We start from the raw sequence: 17896 nt of genomic DNA, 5'->3' as shown, positions 1-17896 counted from the left end.
GCTGGTCCCTTTTATACAGGCCGATGATCAGGAGCAGGCTTTCCGTTCCCCCGATCATCGGCCCGTGTACGTTTTAGTCTTCAGGAAATGATGTACAGCCCCACTATCAGCCTATAGTGACTCCTCTAGTGTAAAAAACTGCAATATTTTATGATTTTTTTTGTATGTGAGTAGTCACGTAAAAAAGAACATTTAAAAAATAAAAAATGTATATAATAAAAACCTGATTTCAATAATATGTCACTTTCTGACAATACATTCCCTTTAACGTGCTCTCTTCCAGCACATATCCACATAACAAGGAAATGATTCCGGATTCTAGGACAGTTAGCGGAGACATGCAAATTGTAGGCCTCGCTTGAATTGTAAATTGCTTCATTTAATGGGCTTTTAGGCTCCTTTTAGTCCTGCACACCCTACCCTTGTGTTTCCTGTCCGTAAAAAGAGAAAAAAGAAAATAGTCGTTTTTATCATATGCAAATTTATGTAAATAACAGAAATATTTACCGACCTTCCGACCTTTAAAATGGTTCCTGTAAAACATGTAAATATAGATTTGTGGCACAGTTAAAAAATACTAGCCACCCAAAAATATCTTGATGCAGCTTCTTTTACGATAAACACTTCATCACAATTTTGAAGTTTTTCCAAAAACAATTATCATTTGCAAATTCTTCCATAACATCACTCAAAATGTGTGTTCAAAATATGTCTACAAATGCTTTACCCCGTCTGCCTGCCTGTATTCTTGAAGCTCAGCTTCCTGATTTATTACAAGAATAATGGTATTAGCGGTCATGAGATTTTTATATTATATTTGATAGGGGAAAACTACTACATGGAGCACTATTTGCAAACTTTGGTGCAATCACCCCCACCCCAACCCCGCTGTCTCAAAATGCAAAATGGCAAACTGTAGGACAGGCAGCTCAACCCTCTTCACTTCAATGGAGATGAGCTGCAATAATAAACGTAGCCTATGGAGAGGTGTGGCGCTGTTCTTGGTACAAAGCAGCCATGTTTTTCGACCGTATAACAGCTCTATGAAAGACGTATAGTTTGTTCCAAACACACGATTGCCTCCCATCAAGAGAATTAAGAAAGACCTTCCTTCATTTTAGTTGGTAAAGGTTTTCCCAAATTCCCATACATGCTCCGATCCTATTTTTGGAAGTAAATATATGGTCCCACAAGTCCACTGGGACGGGCAAGAAGAATAGCTGCCTATGGAGAAGATGTGCCAGAGAAGACAGCTGGTTATACCTTTTTTTTTAATAATATATTTAACACATTTTCAAGTCAGACACCTCTCAGATACAACGCTGATATATTGGTGCCAGATCAGCAAAAACTAATAGACTTGCTCCAAAGAATATGAACAAATACAAACATATTAATTCCCCTTTTAAGCCAGTGATAGGCTTACAAATATCATCTAATGCAGGCTTACATGGTGCATGGCTCTCCAGCTGTTACATAACCACAAGTCCCAGCAGGCCATCCTCGCTTTCATTTTAATGGTTTGCTAAGCCTTCAAGAGATGTTTTCTCCATTTAGATACATTTATTTTATTTTATTTTTCTGCTATAGGAAGATTGTTGGAGTATTTTTTTTTACATATGATCAGAAAACAAAAAATTGACTCGATACTGACCAGTGCAAAAAAAATTGTCAAATTAAAAAGACCAATTTTCCACTGAAATTTTTTCATTATTAATGCAGGCATGGATTATCAGCCCCATACGTTCAGTAGTTGGCATATGGGCAGAATTATAAATGCTTGAACAGCAGGGGAGAAGGTGAGCATGACCGACTGACCCCAAGAATAAAGATACCTGACCATACCCTGTATGGACACAAAGAACAAATTTGAAGACCCGCAGCATGCCCTAATATATGCGCAGAATCCACAACCAAGGTGCACAAAAATCTGAAGACTTCTGCCATGTCTGAACATACCCTAATGACTTATTGGAAACAGGGAAGACATTTGGCAACCAATGAAGTTTCCTTTCGGCATGTTAGCTAATTAATTTGATTGTTTCTATACAATTTTATTGTTTACATTAAGGCCTCAAGCACACATCCTTGGCCCTTTATACGGCCGCAGATCACGGATCCGCAAAACACGGACCGCACACGAATGGATTCCATGTGCGGTTTAAAGGTTTAACGGACCAATGAATAGAATGGCCGAGACTGATACGCAAAAATAGCCAGAAATAGGACCTGTTCTATAATTTGTGGAACGGACACACGGATCCGCAAAAAAAACGGATGTGTACATGGCCCCATAGAAAAGAATGGGTCAGTGTGCTATCCGTTTAAAAAATGGATAGCACACAGGAGAATATCACTAAGGGCCTGTTCACATCACCAGTGAAAGTGAAACCACAGCTTCCGTTTCAGTCACCATTGATCTCAATGGTGATGGAAACATCGCTAATGGTTTCCGTTCATCACCATTCCGGCAGGTTTACGGTTTTCCGACGGAATCAATAGCGGAGTCGACTGCGCTATTGATTCCGTCGGAAAACCAGAAACCTGCCGGAATGGTGACGAACGGAAACCATTAGCGATGTTTCCATCACCATTGAGATCAATGGTGACTGAAACGGAAGCTGTGGTTTCAGTTTCACTTTCCGTTGCGGGGTTCACCCGACGGAAACCTCAGATGGAACCGCGGAATGGAAATGAACGGTGATGTGAACAGGCCCTAAATTGTGCCTGAGGCCTTAGTTTTATTTATCTTTTTATCCCTGATGTTTTCTAAATGACTAGCAATTATACGTACATCATTCTGATTCACACATGTATAAGTGCACCTTCACAGTCAAAGGAATGTCAATGTAACATTAGGAATCAAATAGGAACGTTTTAAGAACATTTGGCCCAAGTGGTTTCACCACATAAGATATTTATGGCATGTTGATTTGATATGTCATAAATGTCTAATCGTCGGGGTTACAACCACAAGTTCGCCCTGATCAATGAAGGGGGGGGACCAATCCCCAATTCTAGGCAGAGAAGTTGCTCCTCCATTGTAGTAAATGGTCGATACATAAACAGCTATGTTGTGGCCTCATGCACACGACCGTGCTCGTAATTACGACTCGTAATTACGAGCACGGCCGGCCACAGGCAGCCGGCCGCTTTTGCGAGCCGTGCTCCCATTATAAAGTATAGCAGCACGGCCCGTAAAATGAAAAAAATAGAACATGTTCTATTTTTTTAACGGCACGGGCACCTTCCCGTTAGAAAACGGGAAGGTACCCGTGACTAACAGAAGTCTATGGGCCCGTTATTGCGGGTCGTAATTACGACCCGCAATAACGGGTGTTTTTACGGTCGTGTGCATGAGGCCGAAGGGACTGGTACCTATGTCCTCGTAAAACGCCATTTATTAGATAACAAACTAATAACACATAAATGACTTTATTTTTTAGAAAAAAACCTTATTAGAGGGAAAGGGATAATGGAGCTAACCACAGTCACACCAGAGTTTTTAAGTTTTAAATGAAATGAAGATTGGTTGTCTGGTTTCAGCCAATTAATGTTATTATTTATAGAATTAAAAGTTATACAATTTTCAAATATACTTTCTGTATTAATTATTCACTGTTTTCAAGATCTCTGCTTGTTGATATTCAGTAGGAACCTTCATTGTTTACTTCCAGTGGATAAAATTCTGTCCATCCATGGTCATGTGATGGACACACAGGGGCTGGGATCGTTACATGGTCATGTGATGGACACAGGTGCTGGGATCGTTACATGGTCATGTGATGGACACAGGTGCTGGGATCGTTACATGGTCATGTGATGGACACAGGTGCTGGGATCGTTAGAAGACACAGCTCTGATACACATACTGTAACTAACGAGCTGTGCACCTGTATGTCCATCACATGACCATGGACAGAATTTTATCCACTAGAAGTAAACAATGAATGTTCCCTACAAAAAAAACAAGCAAAGATCTTAAAAACCGTGAGGAATTAATACAGAAAGTATATTGGAAAATGGTATACCTTTTAATTATACAAAAAGTAACATACATTTTCTGAAACCGGATAACCCCTTTAAATTTGGAAGCGTTAACATATAGTAAAAGGTTGGGGATAAATAATTCAATTTTAAAAAAAAAGTCATGCTTCCTGCTGAGGATATAGTATATTTGGATACATGGACTGTGTTTTCAATGTTAAAAAATGTTTAATGGTGTAATGAGGTGCATAGATGCCTATACATGTGCAGCCATTGCAGCAGGGGAAAGAAAGAACGCCGCACAGATAGAAGGTCATTTGGCAGACATTAAATTGGCTTGATACAAAAGCGCACAGAGGTATATGCCGGACTCACACAGTGGCTCCAGACTAGACCGCACGGCATGCCACCATTAAGCTTTATTACACTACCAATTACTTTAATACCCTGGTGGGTGCTAATAAATGTTACATAAAGGTCATGTACTGCAAGAATAATTACGGCTAGCTTCACTTCACGTTCACAACACCTTTTTGCAACCTGTTGGAAGGTACTGGGATTTATTTTTTTGTCAAATTTACAGTTAAAATAGGATGTAACACAACACAAAAATGATGCAGACTCTTTATTTCTATCCTGTTGAAGAACAAGATCCAGACTGATCTGATTTTTCCAATAGTCAACGACAACAGGATAGGCATCATTCTATTTTAATGGTACCATTTTTATAATTTTGGATAAGCAGGATGAAAAAAGTGGTGTGAACAGAGCCTTAGGGCAGATTCACACCTGCGTTGGTGTTTCCATTGTTCTGCTCTGTCAAAGGGGCAGAACAGCGAAAATACAAGAATCACTGGTTTTGTTGTACGACCGACACCATTGGCCCCCAACAGAACCCATTGACTTTAGTGGTTTCTGTTGGGTGTCCATAATTTTACCAGGAACAATAGCTCAGCATTTTAGTATTTTCGGTTTGATCTGTGACGGAGGCACCTAAGGAAGTCTCCAACACAGATGTGTACCAAGGCCTAACATTGACTATTTGGGTTCCAACAAACTCTGGGTATTATTATTATACGAATAATATTGCAACCATTTGCCTACAGACTCAAACACAATAGTAATTTCTGTTTTTGTGGATTCGCTTTATACCCTAACTTCCTACCAGTACAATATGTTCTACATGTATATGTGTGTTAAACGGGTTGCCTCACACAGACAACCCCAGCCCATATATCCTATAAGGGAATATGAACGCCGTTGATGAGAATGTCCCCCTTCCCCCCGCTTAGGACCTCCCTCAATGAGACAGAGCGGAGAGCCGCAAACAAACAGCGGCTCTCACTCTGGCGGACTTGAACTGTGCATATATTACATTGAAGGCCAATCACTTAAATGGCCACCATTTAAAACTAAATTTACTACAATATAAGTCCGAAGGAAACTTTCTTTCCCAAACCAGCTGTTTCCAATGGTGTAACCTGCATCTGAAGAGGAGGCGAAGAAGAAAACTACCATAGGATCATAGGGAAATGCATAATTTTTATATAGCTAGTTCAATGCACAGAATTTATATTAATAGGTTGTCAGGTTTGGACATCTTTTTTTTTAGTTTGTACGACCCAGGGAATCTAATATATCAATGCTCATGTTTGTAAAATACACATCTAATATGTATGGAAAGGGGTAAACCCTTGTATTAATCAACTCATCAACATTACATCAAACAGCAATGAGGGACTGGCCTATATGTTCCACAATATAAAGTATTCTGCTCTGTTCTTATAATTACGGGCGCGGACGGTCGACCGTTTTTACGGGCTGTGCTCCCATTATGAAGTATAGCAGCACGGTCCGTAAAATAAAAAAAATAGGACATGTCCTATTTTTTTCAGCAGGTTTCTACAGCACGGACACCCTCCCGTAGACATACGGAAAGGTGTCCGTCGGCCATAGAAATTAATGGGACCGTAATTACGGGTTGATTTTACGGTCGTGTGCATGGGGCCTTATAGCATCACAATGACCCCAGATTGCATCAGAAACCAGCACTGCATTATGCAGCAAGATTATATTATTCCTAATACACTCCTGTTACTCCAATTGCTTCCTTTAGAAGCATAAGCAATAAGAAGTAATAATGTAAGTCAAATATGTGGATTTAAAATTTCCTGGGCTGCTCTATTGGTATCATCCTCAGAATGCAGGCCTGTATTCTGTGAATGAAAGAGACTGTGGCAATGTACTGATGACATCAGGACAATCCCACAGAATATGAATTGATTGGGGTAATATTTTGCATAATGTAGATCAGTGATATATTGATAAAATATAGGTTCAACAAAAGTGAATGTATGCTGTAAAGTGAATGTCCACCTTTTAAATCTAGGTTGTTTTTTAGGACCAAAATTCGGTACTGTACGAAATACCGCCCCCCTCTATGACATCCATATGCACTAATAAGGCATATGGACAGGGGTTGTTTAAAGGAGTCAACCAGTTTAAATAATAAACTGGCTTCCTGCAGCTGCCACTAGAGGGAGCTTAAGAGCTCACTGCTTACTGTGTTATAATTGAGTTCAATGTATAAAATGTATGCAGTAGGCTCCTAGGCTCTGTCTAGCGGCAGCGACAAGCAGTCAGGAGTTCCTCATTTAACAATATGCCTATGAATAGGATTTAAAGCTTTGTATATGACCGCTTGAAAAACAAAAGAGGAAAAACTGAAGTGGCATGCCAAATGTGAACTTTGACTAATGAGTGCTCTACTACAGGTATTAGCTGCCAGCAATCGAATGCTTAAATTGCTGGTCGGTCTGGCCTCTTCAGATGTGTGAATATTCTAATATATAAGGGAGATTTATCAACAGCGTTGTAAGATGCAAGAATTTAAAATAGCTCAAATTGTGCACTTGGTTGGTTGGTGTCCATATACAGTGGGTTACAATACCCTCAAATTACAATATGTTCAACTTACAATGGGCCATCGTAACTCAAAACCACATTCAACTTACAATGCTACAGACAATGCTGATCTGCAGCGCATGCAAATGACTGGAAAGTCCAGCCATTCTGCGTATGCATTTCCCTCGGGAAGAATAAGAGGGTTTTTTCATCACATTATTAAAAAATGCCCTCCCTCCCTAAGGCGCCCACTGAACTAAGCGTCACTGCAAGTAAACATTAAAGTGGCGCTCAAGTGCATACATAACCTCCCCCTCCCTCCCAGTCTATGCAATGTACGGGTGTCCATGCTGCAGTTGTGACACTTTGTGATGGCTGCAGTAGGGACACCCTGTTCCATAGATTGCACAGACTAGGAGCTTTAAGAATAAGAGGACTAAATAAGAAATTAGAAGCCTGGAAAACCCTCTTTAACCCCCTTAACATAAACTGTGCGCCAATTAAATATCACAACCTGAGTATTGCTGCCGACCATGTGCATACCTTTATGGCTTCAGTCTACTCATATTTAGATTGCTATTTCCACCAAGGAGACCAACACACCAAAACATCAAAGGCAGTTGCTTTCAGCACAATTACTCATAGGCCCAGTTCACACAGCATTTTCAGCGCCAAAAAACACCCTAAATGGGAGGTAGAGGTTTTCTTTGCCTGGGCGTTTTTTGACCGCTTGCAGAAAAAAAAAGTGTTATGCCCTATTTTTAGAGCCATTTCCACCTCTAAACCTCCATTGAAATCAATGGGAGGCAGAAAAAAATATGTGCTGTTCCTTTGGAGCATTTTTTTTTAGCAGTTTTAGTATTTGCTTAAATTTAAAAGATGCCTAAAAAAACCGCGCCAAAAATCGTCTAAAAAAAAAAGGGCTCAAAAAGATTCATAAAAATGCTCGCAATTAAAAATATGCCTCAAAAATCCAGAATTAATTTTGAGGCATATTTTTCTGCTTGGCAAAAAACAGTGTGCACATACCCTTAGGCCCCATGCACACGAACATGTTTTTGCAGCCGCAATTCCCCCGAAAATCGATGGGAGAATTGTGGCCCCATTTATTTCTATGGGCCCATGCACACGACCATGGTTACCATGGTCCATGCATGGCCCAGGAGCCCGGACCGCAGAAAGAACGGACATCTTATTAAGGCCGTGTTCTGCGGTCCAGGCTCATAGAAAATAATGGACGCGGCCATGTGCACGGCCCGCGATTTGCGGGCGGCTCGCGGGTGACACACCGCGGCCAGCCGACCCGAAAATCACGGCCATGCACATGGCTACGGTCGTGTGAATGAGGCCTTACTGCTTTTTAGCAGAACTGTCATGTACTGTCATGGACTGGTGGGACCATTGCTATCAGCTCCTTATCAGGGGACCTTTCATGTGGGAAGGGGTTGTCCATTCGCTAAAATTCCAGAAATCATTGGCTAGCAGTTTAAGTATTTTTATGTATCCTCAATAGACTATGGATATCAGAACTAGTGCAATAAGTGCAGCAGTTATGTCAGTTACTAGCAAAAAAAATACTGTATGGTATTGCAACTCTAGTGTGAACATGTAGAAATGAAAAATGGTTGGCACTGCCTTAGCTTGCAATGTCACAGACTCTGTGCTTCAGCTCTCTGGGACCTGTGGTTCGACAGCCTTTGTCTGGCGGTGCTCAGTGCGTGTTGAAGTTAGTTTCAGCAAATGACAACATGTAGAAAATAAGACAGCACGGCACTCACCATTTGCAAAAGGTTTCTCTTTATTCCAAGATTGAGGCAGGCAACATGGGATTCAAAAGACAACAGAGCCGCTCTATTGTCTATTGAATCCCGTGTTGCCTGCCTCAATCTTGGAATAAAGAGAAACCTTTTGCAAATGGTGAGTGCCGTGCTGTCTTCTTTTCGACATGTTGTCATCTAGTGTGAACAAGGCCTTCAACCTATATTAGGGCATATTGATGCCATAGAGGGGGACCCCTGTTTTATAAAACTCTCTTTGAATGGAAAGTTCATTTCACTCACTGACTTCAGAGCACACTTGGAGGAGCGGTCTAGAGAAAGGGGTTTTCCTAGGTGGGTAACCTATTTAATGACCCCCACATTTGGGAAAATGAAATGCAACTATATCTCACCCACCAAAGCCCCATGCACACGAGGTAGATTTTATCCGTAATTACGGACCCATTCATTTCTATGGCCGACGGACACCTTCCAGTATATCTAGGGGAAAGTGTCCGGGCCATTAAAAGCTTCCGTAAAAAATAGGCCATTTTTTTTTTTTTACGGACCGTGCTTCCATACTTTAAAATGGGAGCACGGCCCGCACATGCGGACGACTGTACAAGGCCATCCATAGCCGTAATCGAGGACTGGGATGTGCAGTGGGCCTAATACTCTGCTGACCAGATCCCTGTGCAGAGATAGGGAAAATTAAGATTGACGACCAGCCTATGGCAGAATGGGCTGTCATTCATCAGTTGTTAAACATTGTCAAAAATAAATTATCTCTGAATTCTGAAAGGGGGGGGGGGCTCTGGAGAGTATAAATTTGGGGTTCATAATTTAGGGGGAAAAAAAGGACAATTCTACCGGAAAATCACATTTTTAACTGGAGTATTCCAGAATTTAGAAAAATGGTGACATCTTGGTTGTTGTACTATGGTGGTTCAATCTAACAATGTGGCAGAAATCACTGGACAATGCCTGGTCTCTGGTGACGGTGGATCATTATGTATAAGCCCAGCTCCAGCTCTTTGTAGCCTAGTAAAAACAGATTTAATAAGGAAATCCATTATCTGGAAGTTGATAGACATCAAGAAACAAAAGTGCCTGTGGATAACTAAAGATAAGTTGTGGCACTGAACCAGTAGAAGTGGCAATGACAAACAGGTGCTACTTAGTAACATATTCAATGCTGGTAAAACATTGTGTATTGGAAATGGCTAGAAACCTTGCAAAAAGAAAAACACACTGATGACTGGGAATGATTTTGTATGTAAAATGATGGGCATCCTGTGGGCACCCTGGTGCCTTTTACTCTGCATTCAGAAATCCTCTTGTGAGTGCCTCTCATCAATGAGCAGAATCACTGCACATTCTCTGGGGCACCAGTGATGCCCATCACAAGGACATGCATGTTGTGTCCATCATTATTATATGTTGCCAGCTGCTGCTTACCTGATAATATCATCGTTGTGCCCAAGGAAGAATTTCTGGCTGTGCTCCCGGGTGTTGTAGACCACCCCTACCCCAGCTACAAAGTATACCACTTCCTTGCCGGCTGTGTAGTACAGGTTGTTGCGGCACTGGTGCCCCCTGTAGCCATATACCCACTCCAGGCGCAGCTGGCATCCAGGAGCAGTCCTATCCGCCATGATATAACAAGGACACTGTTGTATGTGTACAGGGGGAGACAGAAAGGGTGGCACAAGGTCTTCTCCTGGCAGGGTGTCCTCTCCCGGGCTCTGCTCCTCCTCCACAAGGGAAACCTCTGCTGTCAGCACCTGATGTCCCTATTCAGTGGCAGAGGAGAGCTAATGACAGCACAGCAGCTATCTAGTGCCACCATAATCCCCTAGCTGCCAGATAGCCCTTGCAGGGAGAGGAGGACTGACAGTGCGTCCGCGGATTCCTTCATGGCAACATATCTCCAAATGTATCTCTGCTGCCAATGCATGCACTGCCCACAGATTATGCCCAGTGCTGCATACAAGTTTATTCCACAAACAGGTGGGATGCAGGAGGAAGCTTCCGGCTGATTGATGGGTGGGGAATGACTGTTTAACAAGCGAGGTCCAGCCTGCAGCAGCAGTGATTCCTCATTGCAGCATCTCCACTTGTGCAGAATCAATCTTGTCATTCAGCAGCACAGATCAGGGAGGGAGAATGCAATAGATACAGCAAAAGCGTCTACGATAAAAGGGACATATGATGGATATACTATAGATAGAGCGATAAATGGCTCTATGGATCATCTGCATGCAGCCAATTGCTCCCAGGGGAAATGAGATGTGGGTAAATAAAATGCTAAACTAATGAGCCGCAGCATCAGGACTCATGACAGGCACCGCACGGCCAATAATCTTTGCATGAACCACTGGGGGTGAAATAATACACTATCCTCAATCACAGGCAGTAGGCGGAGGCACCGTAGCGTATGCGCTTTTATCCCATCACTAACTACGCTGAAATTCAGACGTAGTCAGGTCCTAGAATACGGCCGAGCGTAGTAACCAGGGGAGACATTGCATGGAAACGGCGACGCCAAGCGGGCGGGAACCAGCTGCTCAATTGCAAATCTGGAAGTAACGATATCTTCGAAAAGCATTATGGGTGATGTAGTGTTCAACTGTGGAATTTACCGGTATTTTGCTCACTGCGTGTGGGAGTGGAAACTAACATTACCATGGTGCTTTGCGACATAATCTTCTCTTGGTTTATTTTTTGCCGTTGCAAATGCAAACAAATGCTAGTGAATTTCTATTGTTATTGGTTGTCAGGCAACAGCTGCCAGTCATGTTTAGCTTCCATGTTTGTGTTTGGATAAGTGTGAGGTTAGGTCAATAGTTTAGGTATTGTCACCATTTATAAATGAAGATGCTCATGTTTTTAGATTAGAAGCCATAAATAGGAGTGGAAGAGAACTTTTATAATATTAGGAAACCTGCAGAGACCTGGCTTGAAGCTCTTGAGTCTACATGCAAAACTTTACTTGGGGCATCACCCTAAAGTCATACTTACCAACCCATCCGGATTCACTGTGAGTCTTCGGAAAGTAATGAGCCCTCCTGTACCCCCAGTAGGTTATAAGAGCATGACAAAGCCAGAAGTCTGTCCAGCTGAAGCCATCAGTCACTGACCCTTGCCGTCACACACAGCAGATTTTGTTGCAGAAATTTAGGCGACTGAAAATCAGAATCATTCACTTAAATGGAACTTGCAGAAATACCGAAATGCGCTGTGGATGTTCCGCCTGCAAATCTAGATGAAAAAATCTGAAGTAATTCTGCTATGTGTGAACAAAGCCTCATACGGGCACTCTCATACTGTCCTCTGTCGTTAAAGAGGCTCTGTCACCACATTATAAGTGCCCTATCTTGTACATGAGATCGGTGCTGTAATGTAGATTACAGCAGTGGTTTTTATTTAGAAAAACGATCTATTTTCACCAAGTTATGACCTATTTTAGCTTTATGCTAATGAGTTTCTTAATAGACAACTGGGCGTGTTTTTTTACTTTAGACCAAGTGGGCGTTGTGGAGAGAAGTGTATGACGCTGACCAATCAGTGACCAATCAGCGTCATACACTTCTCTCCATTCATTTACTCTGCACATAGTGATCCTGCGTTGTTCACTATGTGCAGTCACATACACACACATTAACGTTACTGAAGTGTCTTGACAGTGAATAGACATCGCGTCCAACCAGGACGGGATGTCTATTCAAATCCCGACACTATTAGTTTACTGATAGTGCTGGGACGAGCTCAGTAGTGGTGCACACCAGCAGTTCTGCCTAGGGGAGAAGAAAGGATTTTAGTAGTGAAGATAAGAAGAGGACAGTAATTACACACACAGATTCCGGCTATAGATGTACGGCAAATTAATCACTTTATATAAAACTTAGCAGAGGGCCACGAGCTCTCGAAACCAGTGTCTGCATGCAAATAATATAGGAGCAAGTGACATTTTGTATGTCCATAGGGCACCATTAGCCCGGTGAAGGCCATAAGTGTATATTTTTGAAGGATAGAATAGCATAATAGACTACACTATTCCATTTTTTTAAATATGGGACCCTGTGTGTGCTATTGTATGGCAAAAGTCACAGGTCTTCGTTTATGGTATATGCCATGGGTTTTTCAATAGCTTTTCATGACGTATATGTTAAGCGGAAGCCATTATAGTCTATTGGCGACTGGTACGTTAAATGGAAGCCTAATAGTGGCATTCATCACCCATAGACTATAATGGTTCATGACGTATCCAGTTAACGGATATCATTAAAGTCTATGGTGATGGATGCTACTGTTAGACATCCGTCATATCCTACGCTTAACATATACGTCCTGAGCTTTTTCCCAACCTATACGCCAAACTAAGGCAAAAAACGTACAATGAACATAGCCAAAACCTATTTAGTCAGGATGGGTCTTTTACAACACACGGGGAGTAACTATTTCATAATTTTATTAGACAACAGGATTGTGTAAATACACAAGCCAATACATTTTACTCTCACTAACTGTGTGGTAATAGTTTTAGTATTCAATTAGTTTATGGCACTAGTGTATCAGTTTATGGTACTTTTGGGAGGAATGCCTCCATTCATTATTTAGTAATTCATCAAATTCTTCAGGAGAGATTTTGAAGTAGGGGTTTTGTCCGAAATATTTATCCTCCGTTACCCTATTATTAAGACTGTAAAAATATTGTCAATTATTGGCAGTCCATGGATACTTTTTAACTCACAACTGTCTGTCTTGTATGTGGTGAATACATCAATTAAATATATCTTCGTACTAGTGATGTCAATAAAGTTTTTTGTTTTTATAAAACTATTACCACACAGTTAGTGGGAGTAAAACATTTTGACTTGTGTGTTTATACAATCTTGTTGTCTAATAAAATTATAGCCTGAACCCGACATATCCCGACATGTATGGTGTGAGATGCTAAAACAAACATGTAAAAAAAAAACGTATATCTCCGTCGGATGCCATCTGTCACCCATGGACTCCCATGTTAAAAAAACGTACATGTTTAACGTTTACGTTTTTTACTCGAGGGCTGAGACGGAGGACTCTGATGGATGCCATCCATTGGCCACCCATCGCCCTTAGGCCCCATGCACACAAACGTATTTTTGCGGCCGCAATTCACCCGCAAATGGGCCAATGCACAGGACCATGGTCTCCACGGTCCGTGCATGGCCCAGGAGCCTGGACCGCAAAAAGAACGGACATTTCTTATTACGGGCGTGTTTTGCGGTCCAGGCTCATAGAAATTAATGCACGCGGCCCGCAATTTGTGGACGGCCCGCGTGTGACAATCCGCGGCCATCCGACCCGAAAATCACGGCCGTGCACAAGGCTACGGTCGTGTGTATGAAGCCTTGGTCTCCCATTTTAAAAAAAGTATACATTAACATATACAGTTTTTTACTGGATGGTGCAAGATTGTATTGAATTGGTATCATGACAAATTGTATAAATTAAAGTGTAACCATACTTTCATAACCTTTTTGACATGTCAGAAGTTCTGATTAGTTGGGGTCCGAGAACTGAGACCACCACTGATCGTTAAAATGAAGCACTGAAGTGTGCGCAGTGCAACTTTGTTTCTTTTTTTGTAAATTCTTTCTTTATTTGCTTTTTCAAACAAGGAACATATCAAGTAAGGGAACAAAAAAGAAAACCGGGGGGAAGGGACAAGGGCACATAGGCCCAAGATATTGCATCAAACAATTTACAAAATCATATATGCGACATTAGGGACAGAGGAGGCGTAAGGACAGGGGAGAGAAAGAAAAAGGAAATGGGGGGGGTATGGAGGAGGAGGGGAACACAACACATAGGTATAGTATCCAGAATACAGTTAAAAAACGTCTGAAATTTCAGCTGGCCATGATGGTCCGACATTCTGGAGAGTCCTGATAGACTATCGAATGGGATCAAGTCTAGGAGAAGCTGCCAGGTCTGTTAGTCAACTGAGATGTAAGGTCTTCCATGCGCTTAATTTCCTCTATTTTATGAAACCAGAGTCTGAGAGAAGGAGGCTCCTTACTTTTCCACAGGACAGGTATACAAGCTCGAGCACTGTTAACTAAGTGTCGAAGAATAGACTATTTGTATATTGGAAAAGGAACGACGCTGAGATGAAGCAGAAAGAAGGCCGGAGTAAAAGGTATCGTGTGATCAGAGAAAGAGGAGGTTATTTAAGCAACTTCGTTTCTGATTGGCTCTGCTCAGCTTTTCTCGGAAAGCCCAGTGAGTGGTGCATGGACTCAGACTTTCTATTGAACCAGTACACCGCTCGCTTGGCTTTCAGACGGGAGCCGAGCAGAGCCGATCAGAAACTAAGCGGAACAGTGCTCACCTAAGCACTTCTGCCGCCCAAGCAGTACTTATTTGGCTTATGCTCAGGGCTGGGTATTTGTATAATGGCATGCAGCCAGTGGGCAGAAAGTTGGCATTATAGTTTAAGTTCTATTTTTGTTCAGCTTTTTTTTTGTGTTCTCTTGGCAAGAAAAAGGTTACATCACGCATCGTTTAAAATAAATATTACTACTTTTTTGCATATGCCTTTTTATTATGCAATTATTCTTGGGCTAAATCTAATCTAGATATTTAGATTTGAGTAAATATTGATATAAGAGCATTGCTCTGGGTTACACGTGAGAGGGTGATAGTTACAGTACCATCACAGAACACTCACATATTCAGGCATTGCCAGTCAACTAGAAGCTGTGTATATAGTTTTACAGAGATAAACATAAAGAGACTGGCGCAGCGTCCAAGTGGTGAGCCAGTGGTGAGACGGTAGTGCAGCCTGTTGAAGAAATTGTGGCGTAAATTCATTAGTAAAACACCCCATTTATTATCATTATTAGGTATTTATACAAACCGAGCGTGCATGTGTATGGGAAAGTCAGAAGCACGGGCGTAACTACCGCTGTAGCAGCCATAGCGGCTGCTACGGAGCCTGCAGCATGAGGTGTGTCACGGGCCCCCCATGGCCGGAGGCTCTGCTAGCAGCTGCTATGGCTGCTACAGCGCGATGCCACTGAACACTACGGCAGAGCAGGGAGGTATGACCCCGCTCTGCCATTAAAGGGGTTGCTCCTACAAAACACGTGTATCCCCTATCCACAGGATAGGGGATACATGTGTGATTACTGGGACCCACAGCGATAAGGAGAACGGGGACCGAAAGTCACCCGAAGTTCTCCTCGCTTCCAGCAGATATGTTTGGGCCCTCCCCTTCCTGGTTCTCTAATTTTAGGGCCTTGATAAATCACCTCTTGTAACAGAAGAAATGTTTCCCCTCGGGCCTGCACAACTGCATATTTTTCTTTCCTGACTTATGGGAGCCTTAACTTATTTAAATTTTTTCTTAGATGTAGTAGTATGAGGGTTGTTACCATTTTGGGGTACATGAGACTTTTTGAGCACTTTTTATCCTTTTTTTGAGGAGGCAAGGTGACCAAAAAACAGCAATTCTGGCATAGTTTTTAGGGTTTTTTTTATACAGCGTTCACCATGCATTATAAATTACATTTTAACTTTATTCTGCGGGTCAGTACAATTACGGCTATACCAAATTTATACAACTTTTTTATGTTTTACAACTTTTTTCACAATAAAATTACTTATACGTAAAAAGAATGTATTTTCTCTGTCGCCATGTTCTGAAAGCCATAATTTAAAAAAAATTGTCGCTGGAGCTGTATTAGGGCTTGTTTTTTGCGAGACGAGCTATAGTTTTTATAGGTATCATTTTTGGATACATGCAAATTTTTGATCACTTTTTATTCCAATTTTTGGAAGCCATAGTGATCAAAAAACAGCCATTCTGACATTGTTTTTTTAGGTGGTTTTTTTTACGGCGTTTACCACGCGGGATAAATAGCAATATTTTTATACTTCAGGCCGTTGCGGACACGGCAATACCAAATATGTATGGTTTATTTTTTTTTCCCAAAAAAAAGAGCGAAAAGAGTGAAAAAGAGCGATTGCGTTTTATTTTATTACTTGCAACTTGTATTTTATTTTTTACAACTTTTTTTCCCCTTTTTTACACTTTTTTTTTAGTCCCACTAGGGGACTTGAAGGTCCAACTGTTTGATTGGTGTTCTAATACATTGCACTAGCTATGTAGTGTAATGTATTAGAGAGGTTGGTCATTCACAGACAGCAAGCCGATGAGGCTCTGCCTCTGGGCGGGGCCTAATTGGCTTCCGTAATCGGCAGAGCAGGAGGCCATTGTTAGGGGCAATCGCTTCTGATCGCTGCATTTAAGGGGTTAAAGGCAGGGATAGCTGGCTCCGGTCCCTGCCATTACAGCAGGGTGTCAGCTGTAACATACAGCTGACACCCACCGCTAATGACACCGGCTCAGCTCCTGAGCCACCACCATCTTTCCGTCGGCTATGGAAGCTTTTTAGGCCCCGCCTCCGTGGGTATCCTAGGAGGCTTCCATAGCCGACAGACCAGGAGGCCAGTAGTAGGCCTCCGGTTGCCATTGCGGCCACCGGCACCAATCGCTGGGGTGCCAGTGGCTAAAAAACCCTTCAGATGCTGCGATCTCTATTGAGCGCAGCATCTGAGGGGTTAATTGGCCGGATCAGAGGCTAGCTCCGGTCCTGCTTGTTACGGCAGCGTGTCAGCTGCAACATACAGCTGACACCCGGCGGTGATGGTGTGTGCTTAGATCCTGAGCCCGCACTATCACCGCAACGTAACTGTACTGCGCTTTGCGGGAACCCCTTCCCGACAGCGCCTATTTATACAGCGGATGTCGGGAAAGGGTTAAAGGTGTATACGACTTCACTTGGTGAGTGGAGTCTAAATTGCCAGACAGTCTGTGCCTACAGGCTCCTGAGATGTAAATTTGGTACTGATAGTAACAAATGTGAATGCTCAATGGTAATCATGATGATGGATGCTACTGTTATTTCTTGTAGGTCTATGAATAATAATATCAGACAACATTTATCTTGGCGGTTGAATAGCAACAATCAAAGAATGCACTGCGTGACAATCACAAATCTTCTTAGCCCTGTGAATTCTGCTGTTGTTACTGAATCTCCTCCAGACTTCTTCCTGTTTCCTGTCGATGATGCATGGCCATAGCTAACCAGTCATCTCTTCTCCTTGCAGTGGGCAGGAGTCAGGGCCGGTCTTAGGGGTGTGCGACCTGTGTGGCTTAACAGGGCACATCACTCCTCCTGTACAAATAGGCTGCC

General features: G+C 42.2%; 1 protein-coding gene across 3 annotated transcripts in view; it reads right to left on the bottom strand.

Annotated features, from left to right (window-relative positions):
• EML6 (EMAP like 6) overlaps positions 1-11171 on the bottom strand; it is a 199109-nt gene extending 187938 nt beyond the window's left edge. For all 3 annotated transcript variants that reach the window (XM_075863018.1, XM_075863019.1, XM_075863020.1), the window contains exon 1: positions 10107-11171. In XM_075863018.1, coding sequence (XP_075719133.1) covers positions 10107-10303 — 197 coding nt within the window. In that variant the 5' untranslated portion in view covers positions 10304-11171. The remainder of the gene's footprint in view (positions 1-10106) is intronic.
• Positions 11172-17896: the final 6725 nt, after the last annotated feature.

The sequence above is a fragment of the Rhinoderma darwinii genome, chromosome 4, assembly GCF_050947455.1.
Source record: "Rhinoderma darwinii isolate aRhiDar2 chromosome 4, aRhiDar2.hap1, whole genome shotgun sequence".
NCBI lineage: Eukaryota > Metazoa > Chordata > Amphibia > Anura > Rhinodermatidae > Rhinoderma > Rhinoderma darwinii.
Note: the sequence above shows the minus strand (reverse complement) of the source record. Positions and strands in the feature narration are given on the sequence as shown.